At 51.8% G+C, this 15720-nt stretch overlaps 1 protein-coding gene across 3 annotated transcripts in view; it reads left to right on the plus strand.

Moving 5' to 3' along the window:
- Window positions 1-15228, plus strand: part of BCORL1 (BCL6 corepressor like 1) — a 70180-nt gene extending 54952 nt beyond the window's left edge. For 2 of the 3 annotated variants that reach the window (XM_043974869.1, XM_043974870.1), the window contains 4 exons: window positions 403-548; window positions 7529-7606; window positions 9801-9954; window positions 12954-15228. In XM_043974869.1, coding sequence (XP_043830804.1) covers window positions 403-548; window positions 7529-7606; window positions 9801-9954; window positions 12954-13233 — 658 coding nt within the window. In that variant the 3' untranslated portion in view covers window positions 13234-15228. The remainder of the gene's footprint in view (window positions 1-402; window positions 549-7528; window positions 7607-9800; window positions 9955-12953) is intronic. The other variant, XM_043974871.1, reaches the window with a different exon arrangement.
- The last annotated feature ends 492 nt before the right edge of the window (window positions 15229-15720 follow it).

The following is a 15720-nucleotide window of genomic DNA, read 5'->3' on the forward strand; positions in this document are numbered from 1 at the left end:
AGCTTCCACACTCAGTTTGAAGGGAGTTCATGATTGAAGCAGGCTCCTGGTGGAGGACTTGAGGAAGAACCCGACCAGGCTAGATAGGCCTTTTCTTAACTTTCTGAACTCCACGTGAATACCTGGTATGCTTTAATAAATGCTTAATGCCCAAAGACTGGTGCTAAAGCTTCTCATTTAAGGCAACCACACAATTTAGATTTTAAACCTCACAGAACTATAATACGGTGAGAAATAATGGGTCCTGGGGTTGTTCCTGAGGATCCATTGAGAGGATGCAGCCTAAAGGACCTGGCCTAGGTTAGCGCCACTGAAACGTGATTTCCGGTTTTCTTTTCTGACAGACCTTGCTGGTCCTTCCCCACCCCCGCCCCTAGACATGCTTCCTCTCTCTCTCGGCAGGCCTGTCCATGACGCTGTGGTCAATGACAACCTGGAGACCATCTGGCTCCTGCTTTCCTATGGGGCAGACCCCACGCTCGCTACCTACTCAGGGCAGACGGCCATGAAACTTGCCAGCAGTGACACAATGAAAAGATTTCTCAGCGGTAAGCACTGCCCCCTCTCCCCCCCCCCCAGCAGGACTCAGCCAGGAAGGTGATGGCAGAGTGGGCAGAGGCCCTGCTCCTCCCTCCCTTGCCCCCAGTGATGCTTGAGCTCACATCAGAATGGAGTTCTGCCCTTCTGGTTGGTTGAGGCACTGTGGCGCAGGCTCGGGGCCATCCTTCGTCACCACCTGTGTGGCCTCAGTTTCTTTCTCTGCAGAAATAGGTAATTGGGTTAAATGGCCTCCAGGGTCTTTTCCAGCTCTAGACCTTTGACCCTTTGTGGGCCTTCCCCTCCCTGGGCCTCCATTTCCGCTTTTGTAAAATGAGGGGCCAGACTAGAAGGCCTCTGGGGTCCCCCCAGCTTTAGCTCTGTGACTCTGTGACCCTGTGATAACAGGCTTTTGTTACCCTAATAACAGAAAATAAGGCTTAAAGCTTGGACAGTTATGGGGGGGCCATTTTTCTTAGGCAGGCTCTGGGCCCCCTGCCTCAGGCACCATCTGAAATCCCCCTGACTCAACTCGGTTTCCTTTTCTGAACGCTGCTGTATTGGAGGTTGTTTCTCCTCTGCCCCGTACCAGTGGCATTGCTCCCAATGGGCCTTTCCACAGCTCCTTGCATCCATCAGGGAGTCTTCCTTTTACAAATGAAAGCTGATATTTCCTTAGCCCCTAAAGGTTTAGAAAAAACACCAAGCTTTGCTCTCACCAATCCCAAAGGGGATGTCGGAGCCACTGTCCCTCAAGCCTAATCCATAGGGGTTGGGAATGTCTGCATGGCCTCCTTGGCCTTCCGGCTCCGTGGCCACCTTGAGAGACTCGGCTTTGTCTCTGCTGGAAGAGTTGCTTTTAGGTTGTGAAAATCCCATCTGTCAACTGATGCCATGTGGAAAGAGTTCTAGATTGTAGTCAGAGGACCTGGGTTCAAATGTGGGCACTAGCTCTGTGACCTGAGCCAAATAAATCCTTTCCTCCTTCCGAGTCTCCATCCCCTCCCTGTAATGGGAGGCACTTGGCCCCAAGATCTCCAAGATGGAAGTCCCTGGGAAAGTTTCCTTTTCCCTTCCCTGTGCCTCAGTTTCCTTCTCTGTAAAACTGAGGATGATAAACCTCCCCCTATTAGAAGTGGAAGCTGCTCTTCTTTTTTAGCTTGGGGCAGCAGCAGCAGCTGACAACTCTGATGAAGAGGACTAGCATTTTGAATGCATTTTTGTGAAAAGATAGTGTGGCTTTTTTTTTTTTTTGGTCTTTGTGCCTTGGAAAGAAGCCCTTGGGGCTGTTGCCTGTGTTGGTGCCCTTGGGTGCAGTGAGACCATCCTTACATCCCAGCATCTTTTTCCTTCCCATCTCCTCCTTGGCCACCTCCAGAAAGCACCTGATTGAATCTCGGGGGGCTGTAGCCCCTAAACGTTCTTTTCTCCATTAGTGGCAAACTAACTATTGGCCCCGCAGTGAGCTTGCTCCCAGGGGGGAGGGTTGGCACAGCTCTGCCCGAACCTCCATCGGGCATGCTCAGTTGGTCCATTCCTTTGTGACATCACAGCTGGGTTCCCCCTGCTCTCCCCCTACCAGGCCAGTAGGGCTCATTCTTTCTCTGTCCCTGTCACTACAACTGCCTCTGAGGGGCTGTGGCAGGCGTTCCTGAAAATGGACCTCTCTGAAAGAACAGCTGTAGACATGGCCTCAGAAATGCGTGGGGAGGAGCCGAAGGGAGTAAAGAAGGCTGGTCTAATTAGAGTTCCCACTTCTATACTGCTGCCGGAGAGGTGGAGAGGACTTGGCTCATTATCTCCTGGCCAGCTGAGAAGACCTAATCTCCAGTGATCTGGGGATCCCCAAATGATCCAAAGTTCCCCAAGTTATCTGAGGCTCCCCAAATGATCCAAGGTTCCCCAGTGACTCAGGGCTCCCCAAATGATCCAAGGTTCCCCAAGTCATCCAGGCCTCTGAGCAGGAGGGGACTTTTGAAGGCATTTCATGTTCACTGGTTTTCCACCAAACAGTGGTGGTGATGGTGGTAGTGTTTTTCTTTATTTAGTCTTTGTTACAAGAGATGATTTCAAAAAGTAGGAGAGAGGGGAGAGAGATATGTCAGAAATAAAGTGAGGTAAAGATGGAAGATATTGATCAAAACAAGACTAAAGGGGGCAGCTGGGTGGCTCAGTGGATAAAGCACTGTCCCTGGATTCAGGAGGGCCTGAGTTCAAATCTGGCTTCAGACACTTGACACTTACTAGCTATGTGACCTTGGGCAAGTCACTTAACCCTCATTGCCTCACAAAAACAAGGCTAAAAGTCCAGAAGGAATCTTACCCAAACTCCTCGTTTTTCTGAAGAGGAATCAGGCCCAGACAGGAGCAGGGTTTTGCCCAAGGTCACATGGGTGGTAGTAATTAAGTTGGCAGAGATGAGATCAAACCCAGTCCTCTGGCCCCAGCACCATCTGCTTCTCTGTGACTTGCCCAGGGTCATTCAGGTCATAATAGGGAGTGAAGCCCAGGTCATTCTGTCCTCAACGACTGGACTCCATCTTTGCCTAGGTGGGAAAGTAGGAGAGTTGTTGGCGGGGCCCGCGCAGAGTGACCTATGACAGAACCATTCTGAAAGCTCTGCCCTGGCTGGGCCAATCTGAAGCACTTGGGCAAGATGCTACTGAACTAGCTATGGGACTTTGGGCAGCCTCAGTTTCCCCTTCTGTAAATTGGAGCAGGTGAGCTCCAAGGGCTTCTTGCAGTTATGACCTTCGATATCCTGCCACCTTGAACTCAGATCATTAATTTCCTCCACAGGCCTCTCCCCCTTCCCCCAACTCCTATCCCCTACAGCATAATTCCCAGGCCCCTTACCTTCCCTAAGATAGTACATCTGCCAGGACATTCCAGGCTGAAGAGATCATTTGAGCAAAGATACTGATAGGTAAAATCTGAACCCAGGTCCTCTGTCCACCAATCCCAGTAGAATTGACTGAAAAAGCCTGGGGAGGTGTTTAGCCTCTACCAAAAAAGACTTAGGGAAGAACTGCATCTGCTCTTTTTAAATCTGCTTGGTCCCGACCCCCAGAACAGGACTAGGAGCAGTCGGTAAAAGTTGGACAGAGGGGGGCGGCTAGGTGGCGCAGTGGATAAAGCACCGGCCCTGGATTCAGGAGTACCTGAGTTCAAATTTGGCCTCAAATACTTAACACTTACTAGCTGTGTGACCCTGGGAAAGTCACTTAACCCCCACTGCCCCGCAAAAAAAAAAAAAAGAGAGAATTAAAAAAAAAAAAAGTTGGACAGAGGAGCTTAGGTCCTCCCAGAAGAGAGCTGTTCCAAAGACAACTGTGCCGCTATCAGCACTAGAGAGAGGTCTGCAGGTGGAGACTGGCTACCTGCTGGTTTAGCATGCTGGGAGTTTCTGAAGCACCCTTCTCTTTCCTTCCTCACTTTTTCTCCAGTATATCTGAAGGTAGGGAGGGAAAGCTGCTTCTTGAGCGAGGGAGGATTGAACTATTCAGGTCCAGAGAACAAACAGACCTGCTCCTGGGCAGGTGCTTGTGAATAGGGTTCTGTTTAAAGGAAGCCTTCAGTGAAACCTTGGGTAAAGTGAGGCTTTAGGGACCCCTGCCCCACTGAGACAGCCTGGTACAGTGGAAGGAGCCCTGGATTTTCATATCTGAGCATCTGGGTTTCAAATCCCAACTGTCACTTATCAGCTAAGTGAGGTTCATTCTGACCCTTGGTTTCTTCTTCTCTGAGGCTGAGTGACAAGGCAATCTCATACAGCAGTTCTCAGACTTTCTGGTCTTAGGGACCCCCTTTACACACTTAAAAATTATTGATGACTCCCCCTGGGCTAGGGTTATTGATATTGATCATATTGGAAATCAAAATGTCTTCCTTTTCTTACAAAAGTAGTTTTCATCTGGAGGACCCCTTGAGAGGGTTTTTTTTTTTTTTTAGTGAGGCAGTTGGGGTTAAGTGACTTGCCCAGGGTCACACAGCTAGTAAGTGTTAAGTGGCTGAGGCTGGATTTGAACTCAGATACTCCTGACTCCACTGCGCCACCTAGCTGCCCTCCCTGAGAGGGTTTTGGCGGCCCCCACCCCCCATGTCCCTGTAGCACACTTTGAGAACCACTGTTGTAATGGATGAGGTGCTGACCTAGGAAGACCTGTGTTCAAATCCTGCCCCAAGGCACTTAATAGCCATGTGAATCATGGGACAGTTATTACCTAAGCTCTCTGTGCCTCTGTTTCCTCGTCTGCACAGAGCTTCTGAGGTGCCTTTGGCCTCTAAATCTAGGCTCCTACGTCTGAATGTTTTTATAAGATCCCTTAGGATTGGCCAGTCTTAGAAGTCTCTTTGGATTTGCTGAGATTGGCCTAGAATTCCAACTTTGCTACTGACTAGTTGTCTGCCATCCGTTCTCAGTTTCTGCATCTCTGCAATGGGGCTAATTTTACCTTGGCCTGCCTCTCTTGCAGCAGGATTGTTGTGAGGAGCAAAGGAGAGATTGTCTGGCAAGCACTGTAAACAGGAGCAACAATTATTGGGAGGATGTCACACAGACAGACACCCAATCAGAGGCTGCCAAACACCAAAAAGTCTAATCCCCAAAAAGTCTCTGTGAATCCCTCCCTTTGGGCCAGATTACAGGCAAGGCATGTGACTAATTTACCTTTGACCCTTGGAGGAAGAAAGCAATATCCAATCTAGACTAATGAAAAGAGGCCAGTTTTTCCTCTTCTGGTGGGAAGAATTGGGGGGGGGAAGGGAGAGGGGTAGAGAGAGGGAGGGGGAGAGGGAGGGAGAGGGGGAGAGAGAAAGGGACGGAGGGGGAGAGAGAAAGGGACGGAGAGGGAGAGGAAGAGAGAGGGCGGGAGAGGGAGAGGGGGAGAGAGAGAGGAGAGAAGGGAGAGAGAGAAGGAGAGAAGGGTGAAATTAGATTTGAGGAAAACAGCAAATCCCAGACCAGGCGCAGGGATTTGGCCTGCCTTGGAATGAATGTGTAAGAGGAAGACAGAGAGAAGCCCAAAGGAAGAAGGAGGGCTTGGGCAGACTTAACACAAGCCTTGATTATCTCTCCTGATGTCCTAGTGGGAAATGTGTTGAACTTGGGAGACACCTGGATTTGAATTCTACCCCTGCTGCTTACTTGCTATGGAACTCTGGGCAAGTCACTTTCTTTGAACCCTGGACTCCTTGCTTGTCAGGAACCTGGGAGTAGTAGGGAAGCGGGAGGCATTCTTGCTTCTGAGTCAGCTCAGCCCTCCACTATAGGTGGTCCAGACACCAGAGGGTCACCAGGTGGGTGACACCAGAGGCCAAGCTTTGGCAAGGCCTCCCCCGACTCAAGAGGCTTCCTGTGTAGGCACCTGCCATGCCGGGACTGGCTTAGTCACAGGCCGCCCCCCGGGGTGATGGATCAGCGGCCCCTTGGGCTCTCCAAGTCTCTAGCTGAAGTCAAGGCAGGGTTTCCATATGTGGTGTTGGGGGACCACCCCAAAGAGGACACAAGTGCAGATCCAGAAAGTGTCGAAATAATAACCATGGCTGAAATTGGTATCATTTGCAAATGTGTATGTGAGCGTTTGTCACTGACAGCTCAACACTGGCTCAGAAGGCAAGCTGTTCCAACGCTTAGCAGCTTTGTGATCTTAGGGGCTGGACAGAATGTGAGCCCCCTGAGGGTAAGCAGGACCTGTTGGGCATTTGGTCTTTATCTCCCCCAGCACTTTCTTTAAGTTAAGACCTGTGATTTCATCAGTCTCACACAGTTTCAACTGCTGGGGGATGAAGGAACCCAGTAGTGATCCAGAGGGTGCATGGGCAGGGTAGATTGGAAGTCTGCTAAGTCAATAACTTCTCCCCCTGCGCTCTTAGAAGGTCACTCTGGCGAACTGAGAGGTCACGTGATCAGCCCGGGATCCCCAGCCCCAGTATGCATCAGGGGTGGCACTTGTACCTGCCTTCCCTTCCACAACTCCAAAGCTTCTCCGGAACAGACACTTTATAAAATGCTTGTGGGATTGGATGGTGATTCCTCAGTAAAACAAGGCAGACATGGCTTAGTGAGGTGCCCTATAAGGCCCTTCCCTTCCCTTCTGTTAGTGAGTCTGTGATTCTAGACACCACATGGTGGAAGTTCCTATTTCCCAGTCCTTGAAGGTCTCCAGGCTACGAGCCACAACTCCGTGGTGAGGTAGCTGACATCAGCACGGGGATCCCCATTTTGCAGACGAAGATGTGACTTGCCCAAAGGACGGGCCCCAGCCAGTGCAGGCCGAAGCCGGAACTCATCCTTCCATCTCCAAACTCTGGGTCCAGCATTCTTTTTTTGTTTGCTTTTCATTTTATCCCATCCATTTTGGTTCAGCCCAACAAACCCTCTGGCTACCTATTAAATTTGTCGATTGGCTGGCAAAAAGGAAGGAGGAGGTATCTTTCTTTAGGGTTAATAGCAACATTGACATTGACTACTGAAATTGAGCAGACTCTGGCCACTGGTCCTTCTTGACTTTATTCACATTGTTATAATCGTTTCCCAGAGTGGCTGAACTTCCTCTAGCACTGAATTAGCTTGCCCCACCTTCCCTCAGCCAGTCCGAGGCCAGGTTTTCTCAGCACGCTTCCCACTGTGCAGCACTGCCTATCTGAATAAGGCAGCATTGAAGATGGACTAGGTAGCCCCTTCCCAACTCCTTCCTCCTCATCCCCCTTTATGGTGTGTTTTGGGCCTGCTCAGCAAGGTGCTGGTAAATGGTTAACAACCAGGTCTCCGGGGAAAAGAATATGCTCCCAACACCCTTTTTCAGTTGAATCTGCATTTTTCTCCAGGGCTTTCTTAGGTCTAGACAAGTGAGAAAACACCCAATCAGGCCTTCATTTGTAGGCAGTTTGCTGGTTTCTGAGGGGTCTGAGCTGGTTCCCATTATGTCTCTGGGCCAAGGTCTGCCCACTCCGGCTCCCTGTGCCTGACCACCTTCCTTTCTTCCCCCAGATCACCTTTCAGATCTCCAGGGTCGCCCAGAGGGTGACCCAAGAGTGGCCTGGGACTTCTACAGCAGCTCAGTATTGGGTAAGCTCTCACCACATCTACTGTGCCCCCTCTTGCCAGGGACTTCGGGGCTGTCTGCTATGCTTCTCAGCCTAGCTCCCCGCCTACCTTTTTCTAGACTTTTACCCGGCACACAGTAGGCACTAAATCACTGTTTACAGACTGTTTCCCCAACCTCCACCTTCCACCCCCCTACTTCTGCCTTTGCTCGGGGGTCCCCAATGCCTGGAGTGCCCTTCCTCTTTAACTCTTAGATTTAGCTTCCTTCCAGAACCATCTTAGGTGCTAAATGTGATCAAATGCGATCGGGAACCTTTCCTGATTCCCTCACTTGGTAGTGTTCACTCCCCTTTTTTCCAAAAATCCTGTTGTGATGACCTGAGACAAGGAACTCATTTTCTTTTTTAATTTTGTCTTTATATTGCCAGCCCCTGGCCTAAGCAAGCACTTAATAGACGCTTGTGGAGCAAAGGAATTGACTTTGGAAGCATAGATTTGGATCTGGAAGGGACCTTAGGAGCCACCCAGTTCAGTCCCCTCTTTTTACAGAGGAGACTTGGCATCACTGGGCAGAAGGCATCAGCATTAGCACTGGGCCCCCGGCTCCTCTTTCCCTCCTAGTCAGTCCATTGCCTTGGGACAGCTTGTCCAGCTCTTCTTTCCCACCTTCCTTTGATTCCAAGCAGGCCCCACCCCACCCCCAAGCTGCCCCTTCCCTCCCCTGTGTGGCCTAGAGCCCTTTCATCCATTCCCCCTATTCTTCTTTCTTCTCTCTTCCTGTCCCCTGCCATTGGCCTGAGCTGGCTGGCTCACCTCTTTGGGGGGCACTCGGGGCCTCATTTCTCTGCTGCTCTAAGGCTTCCAAATCCCTTTCCTTCCAACAACCCTGGGTGGTCTGGAGTCTAGGCCACATCCTCCCCTTGTTACAGAGAAGAAAACGGGTTCACTGAAGGGGAAGTAAGTCTCTGAGGCTCAAGTAACTGGCAAAGGGCCAGGCTGGGATTTGAACTCGAGTCTCCTGAGCCACAGCCCAGTGGGCTTTTCTCTTCTGCTCTTCCCGCTCCCCTTCCCTTGGAGCCTTCTCCTCCATGCTTCTAAGATAGTAATTACCCCCAAGCTCTCACCTTGCTGCCTTTTGATACTAACCAGATCCCCAGCTGGGATGGTTTGTGGCTCCTTCATTGGGCCGAAGACTGGAGGAAATGCCCTGAAGTGTGGGGGAGGTCGGGGCGAGGGAGGAGGAGGCCACACAGGCCTAGGGAGTGCCCCCCTCCACAAGCCACCTTAGCTGCCCTGACTGTTTGGGAAGGTGCCCACCCCAGGCTCATGGGAACACTTTCCTGGGCTTTGTTCTCAGGCCCAGGCTGCCACACCTGGCTTCTCCATGGGCCTGCCTGTGGGATGTCAGAGACAATGGGGTCTGACCCCCTTCCTTTTACAGAGGAGGAAACTGAGTCCCAGAGAAGGGGAAGGGACTCACCTGAAGTCACATTGCTAACCAATGGCAGAGCCAGGATTTGAGATCTAGGCCCTCTCCCACTAGGACCCACTGACAGTGCGATTTGGGTGTTCCCTCCACCCCCACCCCCGTTGGAGATGGAAGGGGGAGGGTCGAACAGCCAACTGTTTGTCTTTAGCCGATTTCTTCTGAAGATGTGGTTTACACACCCTCCCTTTCCCAAGGTTCAGGTACTAGGGTAACCAGATTTGACATGGAGTGTGGGGGAGGCGGGAAAGACCAGTGGATTGACAATCAGGGGACCTGAATTCAAGTCCTAGCCCCCGATTATTTTTCCTGTGACTTTGGACAACCCATGCTGTCTCTGAGCCTTAGTTCCCTCAGTTGTAAAATGAGGAGATTGAACAAGCTGACCTTTAACGATCTTTCCATCTCTAAATCCTCTGCTCTTAGGAGATACCAGGGCAGTACTTGGTAGCTGGGTGAGCCTGGGCAAGTCCCTTGAGCTCTGGGAGCCTCAGTTTCTTCCTCTCATCAATGGGCACAGCAGCATACCTTTGTGCTCTCTGCCTTCTAGGGCTGTGTGAGGAAAGGGCTTTGAGCCTTGCCTTGCTCTCAAAGACAGGAAGGAGCAGCTGCTGCTGCTATCTGCCAGGATTGGTCTTTCCGGCCTCTGACGTGAGCTCAGGAGCCTGTGCCCTCGAGCCAGAGACAGTGGGTCCCAATCCTCCATGTGGATGTGTGCTCTCTTTACAGAGGGGAAGGACGGGGCCAAGTGTGACCTTCTGGATAACCCGCCTGGAACCTCAGACAATGATGAGAATGAGCAGGAGTCGGACGACTTCATCTTCGAGTTCTCGGAAAAGCCGTTGCTTCCCACTTACAACCTCCAAGTGTCACTTTCCCGTGGGTGAGTCTGCGGGAGGCCTCTGCCAGGGGGAAGGCTGAGCCTGGCACCCAGACTGGCCAGGGCTTGGGGAGGGGGCTGGGACCCCGCTCCGCTGCCACCCAGCTGCCACCCACCACCACCGGCCACCAGTTGTTTATTCGATCCCTGTGATATGTCAGGCACAGTGCTGAGGCTCCCAAGGCAGAAATGAAAACAGCCCCCACTTTCCAGGAGAGATTCCGGGGGATTGGCGATCATGGGTGTTGTACTGAATCTGAAGTCCAGCCTGGAATTTAGTGGCCTGTCACTTGAATCCCCTGGGCCCCGCTCGTCCTCCCTAAAATGGAAAGGATAATGCTGGCACCATTGACCTCACAGGAGGGCATAAGGAAAGTGCTTTGGCAACCCTTCGGGTGCTCAAGTAGAAGTTAGCATTATTGGGAACAGTTCAGAGGGGCTGACGTCTATACCATATACCAGGCTGGCAGGCAGGCAGGACTGCAGGCCGGGTGTGGTGAGGGTTAATGGGAAGTCATCGTGTGTTCCTAATCTCAGAGCTGGAAGGGCCCACAAGGCCACCCCATCCCATCCCATCCATTCACTGAGCCCAAATCTCTCCATCCTCATGGATGCCACTGAGCCTCAGTCACTCTCTCTCTGTGCCATCCCCACCAGTCACCCCTGTTGGGCCTTTCTCCAGTCCCAAAAGGCCAATCGATCAGCCTCCTTCCGAGCCTCTCCTCTTCTCATCCCTTTTCTCGGCCTAGCACACCCAGCCCCCTCAGATACTCTTCACCACCCTGGCTACCCTCCTCTGGACACACTCCAGTTTATCAATGTCTTTCCTAAAATATGCTTGCCCCACCCCCTCCTCCTCAACTGAACCCAGCCCTCCTGCTCTGGGCTTCTGACCAGGCTCCTCCCTGGTTCTAGGCACTCTGCCTCTCTTCACAGAGAATAAGAGGAGGAGCTGTTTCGGCAGCCAGGTCCCACAGTTGATACATGTTGATCCTCAGGGTCCACCAAAACCCCGGGATCTTTTTCAGACAAATGATTGCCTGGTCATAGCTCTCGAAATGGATCTGAAATGTCACAGGATCAAAGAGATGGAGCCAGATGGGAAGGAAGAGTTCATTGGTCCAATCTTCTCACTTTCCAAAGTCGGGGAAGGGACTTGCCCAAGTACACACAGGCAGTAGTGAAGCCTTGGGTTGGGAGCTAGGTCTCGCCTGACCCTCCAAGGGCCTTGGATGGAGCAGAATTGACTCCACAATCATTATTCTGCCTCTTACAAGGAGAATGAGGGATGGATAGGGGATCACTGATTTTCACAGAGAGAACTCAGTAGCCATGGCTATATCCCTAGTCTAGTGGAAGCTCCCAGGGACTTGTTTCCTATCTGTCCTTGAATTCCCAGCACCTGGTACAGTACCTGACATGCAGTAAGCATTTAATATGTGTTTGTGGAGAGGCAGTGTAGGGGATAGGCACTGGTTTGGAATCAGGAAACCTTGGGTTCATATTCTACCTTAAATACCCAATAGTAGTATGATCCTGGGCCATTTAACCTCTCCGTGCCTCAGTTTCTCCTTCTGCAAAGTGGGCAAGAGGGGTTAGAGGCCATGGAGCTCTAAATCGGGGTGATCTGTGTGTGCCCAACTCTTCCCCCAGCACCAAGCCCAACCCTCTCTTCACAACAGGAGCTTAGTATATGTTGTTGAATGAGCCCCATAAGATATATTCCACCCTAAAATTACAAGGTGGGGGAGGCGTCCTGGTCATTGTTTAGAGCGGCTCTGATTGGCCATGCCCTGACATGTGGAAGGACTGGGGATGCTCATTCTTTACAACAGAGTGGCCAGAACTTGAATTAATAATTCACTCCTTCCTTCTTTGGATCTCCATGTTTCAAAGTCAAACAAACAGCTTCCGAATAAAGTTCTCCTTAGAAACAGGAAGAAATCTGCTGAGCAGGTGATCTATACATAGGGACTATCATCCCTAAAAGGAGAGCCCTAACCATTGGGCCACCGTCCCACTTGCTGTTTCCCTCTCTGCTCCTGCCACCCCACCCCACCCCACCCCACCCCACCCCCCACCGGACCAAATGGCCTGATAGGAGTAAAAATAGTCTCCTTGCTAACACCCACCAGGATCAGGTTTCAGGGGCTTATGGCCCTTATTGTCCTGGGCATACATAAGCTAATCCCCCAGGGTGGGGGTGGGCTTGGGCTTGGGATAGTGTTGCACAGTTCATGAATTCCTGCAGAGTATCCCCCACCTCCCACCTTGCCCTCCGAAACTGGATCTGTGGCCTGAGGCAGTAAATGGACTGGGGGCCTACCCTGGGGGGTGGGAAGAGCTGGGCAACCCCTACCTCCCCCCCAGTTAAGTGTCCTGGCCTGCAGCTGGAGGACCTTGGGTGCCAAAAGGAGCCCCCTTTGAATCAAACGAGTTATTCTTCACAAGTTGGCCATGCTTAGGGGAATTCTCACTCTCCTCACCTCACTCGAATACCCTGTGCACTGTAAGGGAAAGTTTCCTTCTTTCTGGGGGCTGGGGGTGAGGAGGGGTCTAGGAGGGTGGCGTCTAGCACAATACCCAGAATAGTAACAGCCTCGAATGAGCTGCATGTGAGAGGCAGTGTGGGCTACTGGGAAGAGTGGCAGATGGGAGGATATTACTCTCCCCATATTACATTAGATCAGCAGGTGAGGAGAGTTGGAGCCCAGGGCCCAAGCCCAAGCCCAGGTTATCTGGACTCCCAAAGAGTCTTTCTCTCCATTTGCTAGCCAGCACCGCTGCCCTCTCTTCCCCCCCCCCCCCAGGGACTAGACTCTGACTCCTCTAACAATCAGACTGTAATGCAGCTTGTGCCTGCCTTACACCCCCATTAGAATGACCTTTCCTCTTGGCTTTTTCTTTGTAGGATTTTCCATGTGGAGGCCTGCTTGGGTTCCTTTCCTAACCTCCCACAATTCATTGCTTCTCCTTGCTAACCTCTCTTCCCTCTTCCCCAGGCCCTGCAACTGGTTCCTCTTCTCAGATGTCCTGAAGAGACTGAAGCTGTCTTCTCGGATATTCCAGGCCCGCTTCCCGCACTTTGAAGTCATCACCTTGCCCAAGGTGGAGTTCTACCGGCAGGTGGTTTCCAGCCAGCTGCTCACCCCTGCCGAGAGGCCTGGGGGCCTAGACTCCAGCCCCCTGGCCAGCACTGAGACTATAGAGCTGATCCGCTATGAGCCCGAGTTGCTGCAGCTCCTAGGGTCTGAGGTTGAATTCCAGTCCTGGAGCAGCTGACGGGTTTGCCCCCGCCAGCCTTTCCCTTCCACCCCACCCCCACCCCTGCCCAATTCCCCTACCCCCTTCCCCCTTTTCAGACTGACTGCAGTATGAGGCAATAATGCGGACCAACTAGAAGCAGCCTTATCAATTAGTGTCTGGAGTCTTTGGGTTCCATTCCCTCTCACTTCCCTCTAGTTGTGGTCTAAGGGGGAAAAGATGCATCCTTGGTCTCTCAAGATCAGAGAGGACCCGCAATGACTCAGCTCACCTCACCCTCCCAGGCAAGGAGCCGAGCACCGACCGGGTGTGACCCGGTGTCTTTGGCACCTGGCCCTAGGGTGGGCTCAGGGATCCCTGGGCGTGCATGACCAAGCCCCGGGCCGAGGGAAGCAGACCCAGGTCCAGTTGGCGGTGCCAGCCCTGGTGGAGAAATTAGAAAACTCTCTTAGTAACAGCCCCCTTCCCATATTCCTTTGTGTCTTCCATAATATTTATTTAATTAGTATTTAATTTGTATTGTTTCCTTGGTTTCTGAGAAGTCTGTATCACTGTGATGATTTGAGACATCAACTTGAACGAGGGAGGGGCTTTGTTCACCTTGGCATTTTCTTCCCTTCCTTCTTGGAGAAGCCCTGGGAGGTGTCCCCTACTCCTCCCCGGGACAGCCCTCCCTGGCTTCCTGGCCAAGGAGGGGGAGGTGATGGTGATCTCGGAAGCCCAGGCCTGGGAGGAGGTGGAGCTGTGTGATGGTGTCTGCAAGCACATGGGCCTTGGATCCCAAGGGTTGTGTATTTTCTCCCGGCCTGCCTTTCTCCCTAACCCTACCCAGCTCCAGGCTCACACATGCTTTCCCACAACTGTCTGCCTTAGTTTAGTTCTGTTTGGGGTGAGGGGGTGATGAGCCGCTATGACAAAGGGACAGTGGAAAATGAGTCCTGGAGGGGACGGCCCCCCATCCCTCACCGGCTCCCTCCCTCCCCTTTTTTTCTCTCAGTGCCCATCTTCCTGTGCTGCCGCCCTCTCCCCACTGTCCCTCATCTCCAATTCTCTCCCTGTGCCATTCTCGGCTTTCTCTTCTCCCCCCTCCCCTTCCTTCTCACTCCTCCACATTCTCTGTTGAGGCCTTCATTAGGCTCCCTGACCCCTGGCCACATGTCCCCTCCAGGACTCAGCTGTTTCCCAGGCAAAGGCAAGAGAACCGTTTCTCGTTTCTCTCCTTTCTTCACTCCCCCCCCCCCTTAACCAGCACAGGCCTCAACTCCACCCGCTGCCTGCCCGTTGGCCCTCCCAGGCTTCCCTCCAGCCTCCAGTCTTTGAAGGAGCCTTCAGTCCATTGCCCCCACTCCCCCTGGTTCTTTCCCCTTTTCTCAAACACCCAGATGGATATGAGCTTGTTACTTTTCTATGGACTGCTATCTTTCAGAACAGTTCTTGGGGAGAGAGGGCAGCTACCCAAAGGCAGATGGGGCCCCTCCCTAGCCTTCTCTGGTTGTAGATGGTACAGTTTTATTGTACAGGTGCTAAAAAAAAAGAAAAGAAAGAAAGAAAAGAGGAAAAACCAAGTAAAAACAAGAAAAAAAAAAGAAAAAAACAAAAAAAAGCCCAAGTTTGAGGATGGGACAATCTGTTCTCTGGAGTCTCCTGAGCCCTGGGCAGGAGCAGTTGTGGTGAATCTTCTTCGTGTTGTCTTTATTCCCCAGTGGGCAGCCTGCCCTCCCCTTATCTGGGACCTGCTCCCCCCTCCCTCAGTCTCTCTGGGGCCCTCTGGACTCAATCGGCTTTTAAAAAAAACTCTTTTTTTTCTTTTTTAAAATATATATATTTAAACATATAGAGATATTTTTAAATATATATATATATACACATATATAAAGCTGAGGGTTTGGGGTTGGGGTTTTCTTTGGGGGTGTCTTTGGTCTTTTTTTTTTCCTTTTTAAAGGTTGTGTCCTTTTCCTTTTGCATTTGGGTGTGTATTCCGGCTGCTCTCTCTGTTTGGTTATAAGCAACAGGCTGTGGTGTCAAAAACACATTTCTATACAGAAAAACCTGTATCAGGCCTCATGTCTTGTGTGTCTCCTTTTATTAGTGATCCTCCTGCTTTCCTCGACGCCCCCCCCCCAACCTGGTACACAGCCCCCTATTGTGTGTTTGAAGCCAACGGGGAAGCTCTGACCCCTTGAGAACCAGAGCCCAGCTCTCGTTTTCAGGGTTGGCATTGATTGGCGAGAGGGACGAGAGAGCCCAGCCAGGCTCCGGAGAATGGGAATAGCGGGTGTGTGTGTGTGTGTGTGTGTCCAGTCTTCTTGGGGGTTGGGGGGGGGTGGACAGCCTGGGGGATGCATTGATTTGCTTGTGCGTTTCAGGCATTCCTTGGTTACCGTGGAGATAGCCTGATTCCTGCAGCCCAGGAAAGAATGATTCGGCTCCTCTGTGCAGCAAAAGAAGGGGGGGGGTGGTTCGGGTCCTCAGGCCTGGGGAGGGGGGTGGGGCTGGAGCTGGAGC

The sequence above is a fragment of the Dromiciops gliroides genome, chromosome X (genome assembly GCF_019393635.1).
Source record: "Dromiciops gliroides isolate mDroGli1 chromosome X, mDroGli1.pri, whole genome shotgun sequence".
NCBI lineage: Eukaryota > Metazoa > Chordata > Mammalia > Microbiotheria > Microbiotheriidae > Dromiciops > Dromiciops gliroides.